The sequence below is a fragment of the Phyllostomus hastatus genome, unplaced genomic scaffold (assembly GCF_019186645.2).
Source record: "Phyllostomus hastatus isolate PE091 unplaced genomic scaffold, TTU_PhHast_1.1 phas_scaffold_78, whole genome shotgun sequence".
Lineage (NCBI taxonomy): Eukaryota > Metazoa > Chordata > Mammalia > Chiroptera > Phyllostomidae > Phyllostomus > Phyllostomus hastatus.
Window position 1 is genome coordinate 110555579 of NW_025334041.1, and position 16341 is coordinate 110571919.

The 16341-nt window shown below is 39.3% G+C and overlaps 1 protein-coding gene across 3 annotated transcripts in view; it reads left to right on the top strand.

The window, feature by feature from the left end:
* Positions 1-4687: 4687 nt before the first annotated feature.
* THUMPD2 (THUMP domain containing 2) overlaps positions 4688-16341 on the top strand; it is a 35695-nt gene continuing 24041 nt past the window's right edge. For all 3 annotated transcript variants that reach the window (XM_045828841.1, XM_045828842.1, XM_045828843.1), the window contains exons 1-4: positions 4688-4844; positions 11913-12048; positions 13388-13800; positions 14757-14834. In XM_045828841.1, coding sequence (XP_045684797.1) covers positions 4719-4844; positions 11913-12048; positions 13388-13800; positions 14757-14834 — 753 coding nt within the window. In that variant the 5' untranslated portion in view covers positions 4688-4718. The remainder of the gene's footprint in view (positions 4845-11912; positions 12049-13387; positions 13801-14756; positions 14835-16341) is intronic.

Here is a 16341-nt window from a genome sequence, read left to right on the forward strand (position 1 = left end):
CTAAATTTTCTTTTTCTTGATTGCATGTTCAAAGAAGCACCATTCAAGGTGATTACTGTGTGCACGTAAGTGGTTTAATCAGTGTGTGACCAACAGCTTTTTCCCAAATTGCTTTTGCAGTTGCAGCCATAAAAAATATGTTCATTCTTTCTTTTGCAATCTGCAGTGATTTGGTTGGATTCTACATGTCTGACAGACTTCTGGGCCTGCATCTATTCACAACGCCACAGCTCAACTGAATTCTGAAACTGTACAAAACCCTACTCTTTACAAGGGACTCTGCTGGGCTGTATGAGCAAGAGTTCAACAGACTTCCATGGTGCTTACTAACTATCTACCTACCGCAGGGAGGGGGCCTCCGAAGGCAGGGAATACCTCTACTTGGCAAAGATGCTCCAAGGAAGCTGAGAAGACAAAAAATGGAAAATGCTCACTCGACTTCAGAATAAGTTCATGTATTCAACCTTGTGTATTAAGTGCCTACTATATGCCAGCCCCACGCGTCACATTGCTTTCCTTTCCTTCCCACATGTCACATTGAATTGTCATCCTTTACATCAGCAGTCCCCAACCTTTTTGGCACCGGGGACCTGTTTCATGGAAGTCAATTTTTCCACGGACCAGGTAGGAGGGAAGACAGGAGGCGGAGCTTAGGCGGTAAAGCCAGTGGCATCCATGGCCCCCTGATTTATAGGTCTCTCTGAGCAATCCAGCACCCATCACCATTACCTCCCATTGAACTGAATGTTTCTCAAAGGCTGGGACTTCGTCACATTAACTGACACATTGCCATGGCCTGAACATATATGAATGAATGAATAAATGACAAAGGTATAAAATATTAGGTGAGTAAAAGGGTGTAAGAAAGGCAGGAGAGAGCATCACAGAAGATGTGGCACTGAACTAGCCTTGAAGAAAAGAAACAGAAGAGAAAAGGGTTCCAAACAAAGGGAACAGTATAAGCACAGGTCTGGCTTGGGAGGAGGGAAAGAGTGGACATTTTGGAGAAAGTGGCAATTGAATGGGTTGGTATGTAGCAATGGCTGCTGCTCTCCTGGGGAGAAAGAACCCTGGCTCACCACCAAACCCACTCAGCTGCAAAGCCATGAAGAATTTTATCTCTGGGGTCCTCCTATACCCTTGAATGCTGACCTTAGTACCCTACCCTTATCCCCACATCTGGATCACAAAAGCCCCCACTGGTTTGGTGGTTATAGCAATTCCTCCCAGCGGAGTGACCTTCTTTCGTGAGTGACCTTCTGCTTGGTCACATTCCATTCAATTCAGCATACATTTATTTACTGACAGCCTTCCGTAGGCAAGCAGGCCGTGTGCTCTCCAGAGATGCCCAGATGAATGAGGTCATCCGCTCCTCAAGGATCTCACAATTGAAATCATTTGCATTTTAATATCTAAGTATATACATCAAACACTTTTAAGAACTAAAGGAATTGCCAATCACACCAAAATAGGAAGAGATCTCGAAGCAAATGATACTGCCCTAAATTCCTAAAACACCTCACTTAAAAATGTATCTGTTCTAAAAATGCTCCTGCCTACTTCCAACTTCCTGCATGTTGAATATGCAATATCCAAACAGCAAAACTCAGCTGGGTGTGCTAAGCATCTATAGGGATCAATGGCTCTTTTTCAGTACAGACATTTTTTTTAATAAGAAGTAGAAATAGTAGAGGACAGAGTATTTGAGTAATGGGGAGAGCATTCCAGGTGACTCTCCCCTCGGAAACCCAATTGTTTTCTCCCTAAAGAGGTGGAACTGCACCTGTTCCATCTCATCTCAAACACTGTGTGAAAGGCATTGTGGGACGAGTTGTGCTGAAGCAGAGTCCAAAGGGGAGAAAATGCACTTGGCCCCCCACCTGGAGGAAGGATAGTCCCTGACCTTGCTGTCCAAAGGCCCCTGAAGGGGGAAAGACAACAGAAGAAGGGAAACTGGAGTGGGGTGTAAGGGGAAGACTGGCTGGGCCATGGTTCTGTCCGGAAGCACATGTTGCTGCCCAGCCACCTTGGGCAGCACTGTGATAACCTGGTCCCTACCCACCTCTCTATCTTTATCTCCAACCATTTCTCAGCTCATAATTTATGCTCTAATAACACCTAGCTGCTGTTGTAGCCTTCCTGTCCCACTCCCTCCACCACGCACACACACACACACACACACACACACACACACACATGCTCACATTCACATCTGCTGCTCTTTCTACACTATACCACCACGACAACCCCTCCACCACCACTCCCATCCCCAGGAGTCTTTCTACTCTTACACACCTTTCAGCACTTGGCACTGGAGTGATTTACTCCAGAAAGCTCTCCCTGCCCCCTTTTTATGCTGCTACAGCATCCTGAATACATCCTTAATAAATCAATTTCATCATCCTCTAAGCCCCTTGAGGTCTAGAACCTTGCTAACTAGTATTTGTGTCCTCAAGACCTCAGGTGGTGTCTGGCAAGGAGTGGGTGTCCAGTAGTCGTTAAATTGATGGGGTATGTTATGTCGGTGTGCTTACCATCTTGGGTACAGAATGTAGAAAGTGCTAAGGAAGTTTCACAGGTCTCCCCAGATAGGCTTGAGAGTCAGGAACCCCAAAGTCTAGAGAACTTGTAATGAGCTATGGCAACTGCTGAGAGGAGAACGTAAGTCTGGAAGCAAAAAAAGAAAAGAAAGGATTTCACCAAAATGGAAGGATCTGAGAAGTCTTAGGGCTGAACCTTTGAAAAACCCTTGTTACATGACTCCTTAAAAATCTTCATGATACTGTCCCAGTAGGCCATGGAGCTGCAGAGAGTGGGGAGCAGGGAAGTACTTGCCAGAGAGATAGTAATTCATTTAAAAGTTTCTGTTTATTCATATCACTACAGAGCTTTAATGCTGTTTTTTTTTTACTTTGTTTTGGAGGGAACAAAGTTACACTTAGAGACTGTATATTAACCAACAATATTTAGTTGTGGGAATTAGAATAATTTCACAAGTGAATAGCATAGCATAATATCTCTTAACAAGCCAATAAAGAAATAACATACTCTAAACAAATGACAGATTAATTACACTATTGATACAGGCAAGGGGAGATGAAGACATGATGCTCAAATTTAATAAGAGGTATACCTTTTCACACCAGAAGGCACGATGGAAGAGAAGGGTACCAAGCAAAAGCTGATCTCCAGCTGCCAGCACAAGAAGAATGTTTCTTGTTGCTAGAGCCCGTTGCTAGGGAATGAATACATGAAGACACAATGTTACCATTCTAGAACGCAGTCATCTCACCAAGACAGGAGCACATGCCCCAAGGGTCTTCCCAGAGTTTTTAGGTTAGTGAAGAGTCACTTTGCTCAAACCAAAACTCACAGTCCTCACAAATTCTCCTTGTGACCTTGAAAATACTGTTCTGGTTCACTTAAACACGGATTTTTTTTTTCCAATGAATACAGTTGACCCTTTGTATCTTCAGATTTCCCATCTGTGGATTCAACCAACCTCAAATGGAAACAGTATTTTTGCATTCCCAAATGCATTTTTCCATTTGTGGATTCCCTATCTCAGATAGAAACTGCTGTTTGAAACCTTGGATGCAAAGGGCCAACTGCAGTTAAGTTTTGGGGGAGTCAAAAGTTACACACAAATTTTTGACTGCACAAGGGTCAGTGTCCCTAACCCCATGCTATCCAAGAGTCAACTACATTTATAGTCTCATAGTTGCACTTCCACATGTTCTTGATAGTCTCATAGTTGCATTTCCACATGTTCTTATGGATAAGTGCCCACTAGGACCCCTCAACAGCTAAGCTGAGTCCTTACCAAGGACAACAGATGAGATGACATCCTGACACAACTTCATCCTTAGAGCAAAACTAAAACCTTTTTTGTCTTGTTTATGAATGAGTGGATTAAAACAATTTACTTGTCATAAACAAATAGATTCAAAATCATATTAAACCAATGCACAACAAATGGTGTTCATTTTGTAATACGGGTTCTATTCTTCCCAAGAAATATTTTCACTGCCATTTTGTAATTCAGAGTTAAACAACGTTCCCTCCAAGTACTGCTAAGAGACCCAATCAAATCGGGTGGCCTACATTAGACTGTGCATTCACTGCCTTGGTGGTTAAATACGTTAAGAACTGCGAGCTGTTTCATGACCATCAGGGCATTTAGTTGGAGAGAGGAGGGTGCTCTTGGTCCTGGGGATTCCCAGCTTCGGCCCAGTTCTTGATGAAAATAGAGCAAGGCTCCTTCTGAGAGGAGAGTAGCGAGTAGGGATGAAGGAGAGAAGAGGGAGTTGGGAGGAATGGAGAAGGTTCATTATACTAGATATTAAGACGTCTAGGTTCCTGCCTCACCCAGGCCAGTAACTCGCTGTCCCTTGGCCTCTCTTGACATCAACTTCCTCAATTTGAAAAATAAATCAGATAGATTAGATGATCAATTATGTTCTTTCCACCTATGACTCTAAATCGTTTCAGATGTCCCTAGGAGGACGTTGTAAGCAGTTTAACCAAGGTGACTCACTTGGGGCCACGCCCAGATGACCTGACCTTCGCCAGCACTCTCTGCAGGGGGTGTTAGGGGCTTTAGCTCCACCCACCCACCACCGACCCAGGAGCACCGGCCTCTGAGAGCACTGGAACGCGCGGCGCGCGCGCTCCAGGCCACGTGACCCCTGAGCCGCGAGGGCGCGCCCCGAACTATTATGGCGGCGGGGCCCGGAGATCGCAATTCCGGGCCTGCAGCGGGCGCCCGCTTCTTCTGCACAGCGGGCCGCGGCTTGGAGCCCTTCCTGATGCGGGAGGTGCGGGTGCGGCTGCAGGCCGTGCAGGTGAGTCGGCCTCGCTGCGCCCCGGAGGGGAGGAGGGAGGCCCTTCCACTGCCCCCCTCCCCGCTGGGTCGTCTTGGACCCGGGAAGGGCACGCGACCCACGCTGTCAGCCGCGGACCGACCGTGGCGACAACCCCCGTCCTCGCAGTTCTACTGGCAGGTCTTTCCGTTGCTGCAGGAGAGAACCGCCACTTGTCTCTCCCTGCACGTCTGTAACCGCACGTCAGTCACGGCTGAAATCGTTTAAAAAGGGGGTGGAAGCAAGTTGTTTCCTGGGTTCTTTAAAAGAAAGTGTTTGGTAGTGCCTATAATTAGAGTTAGACCTGTCAAAATTAGAATCCTTTCCCCATCTTTTAAGCACAAATATAACCTTCAGGTTCTGTTACTTGACACTTGCCCGTTTCCTGGAGGTGACGGTAAGTCTATATTTTGTTGGGCAGCTAAAATGGTAAAGGGTATGTAAAGTACACCTTAAACACACAGTAAATGGTAGCTAGAGAAATGATGCTCTTGGAGGCCTCAGTCCAACTTTCAGAGAAAGTGACTAGTTTCTGGTATTCATAAGTTGTTAATTTCAGTAAAATGAACAAGGTTTTAAGCATCAGTTTTGTTTCATTTAGGATATGCGGGTCTGGTTTCTTGGAAGCCGAGGAAAAAGATGTAACAAAAAGCCTTTAGTATCTTGATGGGTAATATGACAGTGCAAATGATGTGGTATTGAGGCTTGCTAGATGAAATTGAGGCCTCTAGCAGCTCCCTTGTTGTTGGAAGCCCACAGAAGTCGTTTCTGCAGTGAGAGGGTGGCATCAGAGCAGGCGAGAAGAGGTCATGAAAATGGCATCTTGTTAGACTACCTGCCATTGGTGGTTTGGGTGGCAGACTTGAATAGAGTGTTGGGTGTAGCCAATATAATAACAACTGCTAACATCAAGCATTTAATATATGTCAGGCACATGTTCTTGAGCGGTTACTCTGTATTCACCTCCTTAATTTTCACAACAACCCTATGAGGTAGGCTTCACATTTAACAGAAAAGGAAAATAAAGCATAGGTAAATCCAAAAAATTACTCAAGTCATGTAGCAGAAATGGTAGAGCTGGGGTTTGAACCCAGGCTGTCAGGCAGGCTGTCTCCTGGGTCCAGTCCTTGACCATTTTGTGGCCATAACAATGCCATACTAATTTTTTTTTATGTTAACTTGGAGTTCTTGGTATGAGAAATAGAAAGCTTGACCCCATCTGGGTATATGTCACATTATTGGGAAAAAGAAGACCCCATCTGCTTCTTCTCCATCTTCTCTACAGACAAAATCAGATTGGGCAGGGGGCAGGGGAGCTATGTATTTTAGTCACAGCAACAAAATTCAGTTAATTGTAGGGAAAAACTTCTTGTCCATGAGAACAATTAAATGCCAAGAGACTTGGGGATTTCCATATTCTGACATTGTGTGTTTTAAGGATAGATATGCCTGGAAATGGTCTCTGAACAGATAACCTCTGAAATTCCATCCCAGCTTCTCTAATATGAAACAGACTCTCAAAGTGAAGGCACGTCTGAAATAATAATGATAGCATCTAACATTTATGAAGCACTTAAAATGTGTCAGACATTTTATGTACATGTTATAATTTAATTCTCAAAAGAACCCTAGGCAATAGTTCATTTTCACCTCCGTGCTACAAGATAGTTCATTTTCACCTCCGTGCTACAAGGAAATAAAGAGAAAACCCATGCTGGATGGTGGAACTGGTACTTGTATCTGAATCTCTTTAGCTTCGAAGCCCATGTGCTTTATTTACCGCTGCGCCAAAGTTTACCATGGGAAACTGTCCTGGAATCCTGCGTGTAGGTTGTTCCGTAACAGCATCATTGTAAGAAGTGTACGTAGGCTTTAGAACCCAAAGATGGGTTCAAATCTTATATTGTCCTTTAATAGATGTGTAAGTTGGAGCAAATTACTCAAATTTCTGAGCCTCACTTTCCTTGGATATAAAATAGAGATGATAATACGTACTTTAAAGGATTACTGCATTCCTTGAGACAGATCCATAGTACACGTAGTATGGTGTATGGCAAACAGTAGGTGCTCAGTTAAACATTCCTATAGAATTAGTTTCACGGGAATATTTAAAATCATGCCTGCAATGACAAGAGACACTGTTAGAAACTTTGGTTTGCTTTAAGAAAATTAATAGTGTAGAATCTTAATACAAAACAGATTAATTCAGAAGTGTTTGTGTAATTTTACAAAGTAATCACTCTGTTCTGATCAGTGTTTTTCCGATTTTTGTGAACATGAGAATCACCTAGGGAGCTTGTTGAAAATGCATATCCCTAGTTGCCAGCCCCACAAGGTAAGCCCAAGGTGTTTGCATTTTAACTTGTAAATTCTCTCCCCTGTCAGATGCTTCTTCTGACTAGGTATTCATTTTAGCTTTTTATTATGGAGAATTTATTATGGAGAATTTCAAACACACATAAAGGTAGACAGAACAGGATCATGAATCTTACTCATCAGCCAGCTGCAACAACCATCAACCCACGGTGGATTTTGCTCCGTCACACTTACTCTACTCCTCAGTCCATGTTATTTTGAAGCAAATCCCAGACATCATTTCCTCTGTCAATATTTCCCTGTGTATCTATAATATCAGGGCTCTTTTTGTAGCATAATATATGTAGTATAATATTAAAAAGATAATATAGCTCTTCTTAAAATATATAGGCCACAATATCATTATCACATCTAAAAATTAGTAATTTCTTTTCATCAAATATCTTGTCACTCTTCAGATTTCAACTTCTTCATAAATGTAAATTTTGTTTTAAAGTGTGTGTATTTAAATCAGGATTCACATAAGTCCCACATGTTGTGATTGGCTGGTAAAAGTCTCTTAATCTATGCTTTCCCCTCCCATCTCTCTGTTTTCCCAGGGCGTTTTGCTTGTTAAAAAGTTAGGTTGTTTGTCCCATAGTCTAGAGCAGGGGTCAGCAAAATTTTTCTATAAAGGGCCAGAAAAGAAATATTTTAGGTTTTGTGGATCAAAAATGTGGGGTGTTTTTAAGGCCTTGTGGATAACGTTGTGGTTTCTGCTGTGTTTTATTATTGCTTGCATATCCCTTTAAAAATGTCAAAACCATTCATAACCCAACAGGCTTGGCTTTCTGACCTCAGGTACACAGCTGTGTTTCTACTAGGGTCCTCTCTAGCTGCAGTGGTTATTTAAATTAAAATTCATTAATATCAGATAAAATTTTTAAAAATTACTTTCTTAGGTGCACTAGTCCCACGTCAAGTGCTCAGAAGCAACATGCGCTAGTGGCAACTATATTAGCACAGGTTATGGAACATTTTCCTTGCCACAGAAAGCTGTTAGCATTAAAAAGACAACACTGCTGGAATCCGCCTGGTCTAGATGTTGCCACTTGCTTCTCCATGGTGTAGTTTACCTCGGTCCTCTGTGCTCTGTGTTTCCTGTCGATTACAATCCTGTAAGTTGTATCTAGAGCTTGGTCAGATTCAGGTTTGAGATTTTACCTCCTGGTGGTATCTTTTTAGGCTCCTGGGTCTTTTTAAATATTTATATTATATAAATATATGTGTTTTAAATATAATATATAATGTCTTTTATATCGGGACATAATACATTTTTCACTCGTTCCCTTTTTAAGAAATGTATTGGGAACAATTAAACTTTACTTTGTAACAATGTTAAATGTATTAAATCTATTAAATCTATTTATTATAAGAATAATAGTAGGAACAGTGATTTTTAACATCAAATTCAATAGAGTAGATGTGTTCCGAATGCTAGCTAGCCAGAAAGTCCTTGTCAAGTGATTCCTCAACCTGTAGAAACCCACAGAGCAAAGACTATTGACCCAAGTGAACAAGCCAATGGATTTTTTTTTTAATGAGGTCACGGTAGTAGAAGGTACTGGGCCAGAACTAAGCAGGTGGTCTGCTTATTTCATTTAGTGGGATGATTGCACAAAGTTGCTGTTTTGAAGATTCTAGGTGTTCCTTTTAGATTGGATGGCTTTTTACAAATTAAGTAAAATATATATTCTTAATTCTCTCTTCTAAAATGAACCAAAAAAAATCTAACACATCACCTCAACTCTTCCCTTAGCACTTTTAAATTAATTCCAAAACTAACTGGCATCTATAGAATTAGGAAAACTTTGGTATCTCCCTATATTACTGTACATTTTACCTATACTTAAATTTCATCTTTATGTTAGACTTGAAACCATGAATTTTAAAAGAAAGGGAAGAATGCTAACTGCTTTGATATGCTAGCCCATAACAGCTGTTTTTATTTTAATAAAGGCTGTTATTTTATCTTTGGAAGTGTTAGACATGAAACCAGCTGGTTTTAGACACTTAGTTATGATTTAATTCCAAGTGCAATAAACAGATGGTATATATATGTAAATTTTGAAGTTACAAATATTAGGATGAAATATTCTAAAATGCTACATTTCTCCCTAACTGTTGTAATTGAGTACCATCAGTTACAAGCAGTAAACTAAGGAAAAAGAGTACCACTAGCTTCAGCCATTTTTGAAATCATAAGTACTAAAATTCATTCTCCCTACTGCTTTAAGCTATAATACTTTATCTTCATAAAGGGCAAGACTTTAAAGTACTTTCATATTTATAATTATGTCATTTTCACAGTGACTATTTTACAATTTAGTAAACTACTTCTAATTATATGCTTATTAGTTATAAAAGAGTAGACCTTATGTTGATTTTTAAATAAAGAGAATAATGTTGATTTTGATTTTGTGAATATATTTAGCACATTAAAGCATCAGCACATATTATTCTTATGATTTGACCCTAAAAAAATTAAATCATATAGGTCTTCTTAATTAACTTGATATTCAGTTATGTTCTTTTTGAAAATCTTTCCCCTCCTCCCCCAAAAGAGACATTTTTAGAAAAACTCATTGTATATAATGTTTCCCTAGGTGTTCAAATAAGTGGACAAAACATAAGATCTCTGTACAATTAAGTAACTATAAATATATAGTTCACTGACTACTTAGATTAAAATCACTAGTCTAGATGTTGTATCAGTTTATTTGTTTATAGGACCTGAACCTTAAAACTGTACATTTTCAGTGAAGTATTTATTTCACTCCCTGCAGAATCTTGTCAAGGTATTTTATGTGCATTACTTGTTTTATGGTGGCTTTAATGTCAGAATATAAAAATGTAAACTTTTAAACATGTACTTTTTAAAACTTTGTTTTCAAGTTCTAAGCACTTTGAGGTATGTATTGAGTTTGGACTTTAGTGGAAAAATGTCATCTTTGTAATGACAAAGAAGTAAATTCTAGAAGCTAGAAACTCTTGTTTTAGCTGCTTCATTATCCCCTTAAATATTGATTCCTAAATTTCCTTTTTATTCCCCACTTCATCTCTCTTAGTCAGCTACATTGCTGGTATCTAAGGTATTTGGGCTTTCTTTTTATTTACTTTTCAAGCTTTATTGAGCTATAATTGACATAACATTGTGGAAATTGAAGGTATACAGTGTGTTAATTTGATAGATTTATATATTGCACACTGATTACTACCATAGCATTAGTTAATACCTCCACCTGTCACATAATAACCATGTATTTTTTTGGTGAGAACATTTAAGACCTACTGTCTTAGGAACTTTCAAGTATATAATTCAGTATTATTAGCTATAATCACCATACTGTCCATTAGATCCTCAAAACTTGTTAAACTTACAACCAGAAGTTTTGGGGCTCGAATCAGCGACAACCTGGGGCTTCCTCAGCAGATATTCTTTCTCATCAACGTAGAACGGTAACCCCAGAAATTACCATCCAAAAAGCTTACTCAAACCACGTCAGATTAAAAAAAAAAACACAGTTCAAGTTCCCATTGAATGGGAGCTGCCCCAACATGTGGGACACCCCGAATTCCCTGACGCTTCCATTCTAGAAACGTGTTAGAACCATGATGGTCAGCCCTCAGCCACCGCTGAAAGGAGAATTTCAAGACAGTCCACACCCATCCTGAATTTCAGGGGGCTGGGCGGACCCAAACAAGGTGCAGGATTCCATGGGTAGTGAACACTTTTTGCCGCACTGCTGAACCCAGTCAGAGTCCCCACGAGTCGACGCTCTTTTCACTTGCCTGTCTTCCTTGTCTTTTTCCTCACAGCTACCCTGTCTCCAAAGCCCGTTGCTGTTTGGTGCATATTTCTTGCTCCTATCCATTTTTCAGTTCCCACAGCCAAGTGTCTCATTATTTCTACCTCAGTAATCTACTTCTCCCTCCAGCATCACGTTCTACACTCAGCTCTTTACGCCTCTTCCAAAGTAATTTTTTTCTGCCAGCTAATTTGGTGCTGTCACTTTTCATCAAAAGTCTATGATGGTTGACCATTACCATCGCTGGCACGCCATGTCACGGCCATTTATTAAGCTGGCCGAGCTACACCATCCATCCGCCTGACATTCCCGGTCAGCAGAACGCAGCAAGTGTTGCCGTGCTAACCTGCGGGGTACCGCAGCCCCCTGTCACTCGCACCTCTGCCGCTTGCCCTGTGTTCCTTCATTAGAGTCCCTCCTCCCAGGTCTCGTAGGATTCTCCTCCAAGACTCTTACTAATGATGCCTGCTTTCCAACAGTGTGTGAGGTTTAGCAATATAATCACTGAGTATTTTGTGTTCTATTTTTCTAGTGTGTGTGCACACAAATGCACAGTCACACTTTACAGATGGTGGCATGACATAGTAAGATTATGGTCTTGGTCACTGACTTGGTGGCTTTTTACAATTTTTTAAATGTATCTAAGCCTCAGTTTTCTAACCTGTAAAATGAGGGTGATAAAATCTACCTGAGAGAGTTGTTATAAAGATGGGGGAAAAGAATGTATTCAGAATGCCTAGTATAGTGTCTGAGAAATACTAGATCCTTCAGAAATGGTCATTTTTATCATTAATCTAGATCATATGTTTTAATTCATTAAGGGGGAAAGGGAAATGGTTCTTATTCTACACTACGTTAAACTACATATCTATTTTTCTATCCCTAGGTTGAATATGTTTCAGGAAAAGTTTTTTTTACCACCTGCTCTGACTTGAATATGCTGAAAAAATTAAAATCCGCAGAAAGATTATTTTTACTGATTAAAAAGCAGTTTCCGTTTAATGTTTCTTCTGTAAATAAAGGTACAGTATATTATACCTATTGCTTTTATCCACACCATATATCGTACCCCAGAGTTTCCTGCCTGACAATAAGTAGCCATTTGACATCTGTAAGATTCATTCCTACCTGTGGGACCATTGGTTATGTATTTCTCTGTATTTTCTGAATGTTATCACCTGTGTCTCCTCTCTTTGCAATTCACTGCCTGTCCTACTGAGGTCTCCGTGCCCTGAGTCACACTTCATTTTGAGAAATCTGATCGCACACCTTCTCTACGCATGTGTATGGTCAGTTGCATTTATTTAGATGGAGGACATCTAATAACCCAAAATGTATTGTCTGGATAAATTGGTCAAAACTGTCACCTTGTAAATTTAACTAATGGGTGATATAAGTAGAAAAATATTGTAGAGTAAAATTGCCTGTATTGGGGACCTAAAATGTTTGAATAAACTTTTAGCCTTTTTTAAAGCATTAGTTACAGGGGGCTTAAGAGATTTTCTGTTTTTGTAATATGTGGCTAAAATAATTTAAGAATCTTGATAAAAGCAACAAAGTCCAGACACTGCTGGATTAAACATTGCCTTAAGATTCATTTTGATTGCTGATTCTGCCCAAGAGATCATGTAGTGTGCAGACTGTAATAAATTGTATCAAGAAAGGTACAAAAGGCAGGAAATTAAGATGAGGCAGAAAAAATTATTTTAAAACAAATACTAAGACATTATACTGTGGGGTCAATATAATGTCATTCCAATATTCCACACACATTATTAGAGAAGTACAAAGTAATTACTCTTGGGTCTTCTTGATAACGCTTGTCCATCCAGAAGAGATGACATCCTGTTAAGTCCCTAAGGACAGTCCCTAAGTTGTGAACGGGTTCTGCACCTGACGCGTTACTTTATGGAAACTCCCTTCATGGTGTGCACTGGTACCGTATGGTCTAAAATAGCTCAAAATTCAGTTGCTGTGTTTCTGAGACCTGTGTTTTGTAATTTATGTTTTTTCCGACTGAATATTATAGGCAAGATCAGCATCATTCCAAAGATTGATACACACTCTAGGTCTAGGCATATATTGAAGAGATGTACATATTACTGAGGACAAATGATCTTGCTAAAGTATATGATAATCCTATAAGAATTTTAAAATAGTTTTGATATTTAGTATGAAATATAAGAATGAACCTTATTTTGCACATTATTCTTATATTAAATGATACAAATTTCAGATGAAAGTGATTAGTTAAAAACACTTATTTTATAAAAATAAAGATAATGGAATTTGGGGGTCATGAATATAATAGACTGTCTTTAAAGTTTCAACATAAGATAAACTGAGATTTTATTTCTTTAGGAAAAATATATAATGAAATGCAAAGACTTATAAATGATGATCCTGAAAGTTGGTTGAATACCATTTCAATTTGGAAAAATCTTCTTGAACTTGATGCAAAAAAGAAAAGACTTTCTCAAAGAGATGCTAACCTACTAAAAAGAAAAATGGGAGAAAATGACACCATTATCACTAAGAAATTAAAAGCAGAACAAATGCAAAAGACACAAGAGAACAGGGAATGCCAGCTGGAAAAACAAGTAGAAGAGGAAACGCTGGCACAAGGAGATTTTCTCACTAGCAGAGAAAAATTTCAACTAGAAGAACATCAGAATGAAGCAGCGGAAGCCGCTGGCACCCCCAGCCAGAATGACTTGACTTTCAGAGTGTCTTGTCGCTGCAGTGGAGCCGTGGCAAAGACCTTTTCTGCACAGGTACACTCACCTCCAAAGTGGGCTTTCACTCCCTCAAAACAATTAGCTACTCTTTAGATTTAAAATGAGATCAGAACCTTTCACAGAATAAATAATAAGGTTCAGGCAGATAACCAGGCCTAATATCATATAATTAAATCTCTTTAAAAATGCATTTTCCATTTTAACTTTACCTCAGATGCTTAATAGGAATAGTATGCCATTCCGAGCACTTATCTCCTTTTACTCTCTCCCCAAAAGTTTTCTTAAACTTATAGGTATCTTTTGCATGTAGAGAACCCTGACATTTGGGTTTTCCTTAGTTCAGTTCTGTGTGTATTGAGTGATTGCTTTGCACCAGGCCCTACGTGTGTGGTTGCCACTAGGACCCAGACTGCAAATACATAAGTGCACTCAAGGTCTCAGCCATCTAAGGGAGGGTGAACACTGCAAGCAGGTTCCTTCAAGAAGCGGTTGTCAGTTGACCCCTACAAAGGTCAGTGATAGAAAAAGCATAGGTGTGAGTTCTTTGGCCAACCTTAAAATCAGACCCTAAAATTTGAGGCTAATGCTAATGATCTGGTCATTTTAAAGCATATAGACCTAGAGCAGGTAAAACAGTTCATCTTTTTCAGCTTACATCCATTTCCTGAAACCCAGAATGGCTCTATTTACCAGGTCACAATTTGCTTATTTTGTTTCTCTACAAATTACAAAAATAGAGACTATACATGAGTAGATGTTAATGTCATAGAATGTTTTGGAGGGAAGGGGTGAGGGGGTGAAAAAGGTAAAATGCAGCCTTATTGCCTTGAATAGAAAGTTTTGTAGTATAATATTTTAATACTGTGATTTTAAATCCCCATCACATAGTCAGACTTGGTTTTCCTACTAACTCTTTTAGTTTCCACTTATATTTAAACTTAAATTTTTATTTATAATATTCTTATCTTTTCTATAACTTGCTGCTTTTCCAGGAGGTAGGAAGAATAATTGGAATTGCTCTTATGAAACAATTTGGATGGAAAGCAGATTTGAGGGATCCAGATGTAGAGGTAATGTATGTTCATCTTATTTTCAATAAATGCTTATAACCTAATTCTTCAAAGACACTGTCAACTAATCTACTGTACTTTTCAATTTTGCTGTAGAGTTTCAAAAAGCCTGTCTACATGGATACAGCAATCTGTTCTTCTGTAGCAGTAGAACGGTGCAGATAATTTTGCTAGTAGTTTTCAGTGTGAAAATGTCTCATCCAAATAAAATGTTTTGGGATGGAATTGTTTTGTCACAGTTGAGCTAAAAAGCAGTTATTATAAGGTTGCGGAGATGCTCTCTACAATCATTGCAGTACACAACAAATCTCTATAATAAAGATTCTAGCAAATGTTTTAGAAACATGGAAAACAGAAAGGCTGCACAAAATTCAGTAATGTGTTAACAGTGGTTTTGTTAGGGTTATAGGATGTGTTTTCTTTTTCTCTACTTTTTAAAGTTAATGAGGTTACACTGTTTTTAATTGGAACAAAACATAACATACGGGAAAATAAGTGCTGGCTACCAAAAATATTATTCACTGTTTAAGAACCATCTCATAAATTTGAATAGGTAGTTTAGTCATTTTCATAATTCATTAATTTATTGTTGTATAGCTTTAAGTACATTAATTGCTGGCCAAATCAGAACATCTAGTGTTAGTTTATTTTTTAATTCTTTATGTGATATTTTTCACTTTTAAAAAGTAATGCCTGGCGTCTATCTTTTATTCCTGTCATGCAAATTACTTTGACCTCCAGAATGTTCTGACATAGGATGTCTGCCTTTCATCTCCCCTCCTGCTCCCTGGTTTCCTCCTCTTCATCACCCTTTGATTATCTCCCCATCTCAGAATCACTCTTTTCCATAGTTTAGCTCAGAAATAAGTATAGCTAATTTAATTCCTATCAGCCATTTGATGCAATTAATGGTAGCTATTATTGATAGAAATGACCAATATAACACAAAACTGGCAACACTAAAATCAGAGGACTTCAAACCAAAATGGAGGCATAGATAGACACACTGTGCCTCCTTGCACAACCAAAAGAAGGACAACAACGAATTTAAAAACAAAACCAGAACTGCCAGAAAATCACACTGTATGGAAGTCCAACAACCAAGAAGTTAAGGAAGAAACATCCAGACCAGTAGGAGAGGCGGATATGGGCAGCCGGGGTGGAGAGGACATACAGCCATATACAGCCATAATTGATCAATGTTGACCCATTCTAGTGAATACCTAAGGTTCTGCCTCTTACTACTTAACAGGTGCACCAACACACACACACACACACACAAAATGGCCCAAATGAAAGAATAGATCAAAGCTCCAGAAAAAAAATACAACTAAGTGATGAAGAAATAGCACCTATCAGTTGCACAGCTCAAAGCACTGGTAACCAGGATGCTCACAGAATTGGTTGAGTATGCTCGAAAAATGGAAAAAGTGAAGGCTAAGAAAAGTGAAATAAAGGAAAATGCACAGGGAGCCAACAGTGAGGGGGAGGAAACCAGGACTCAAAT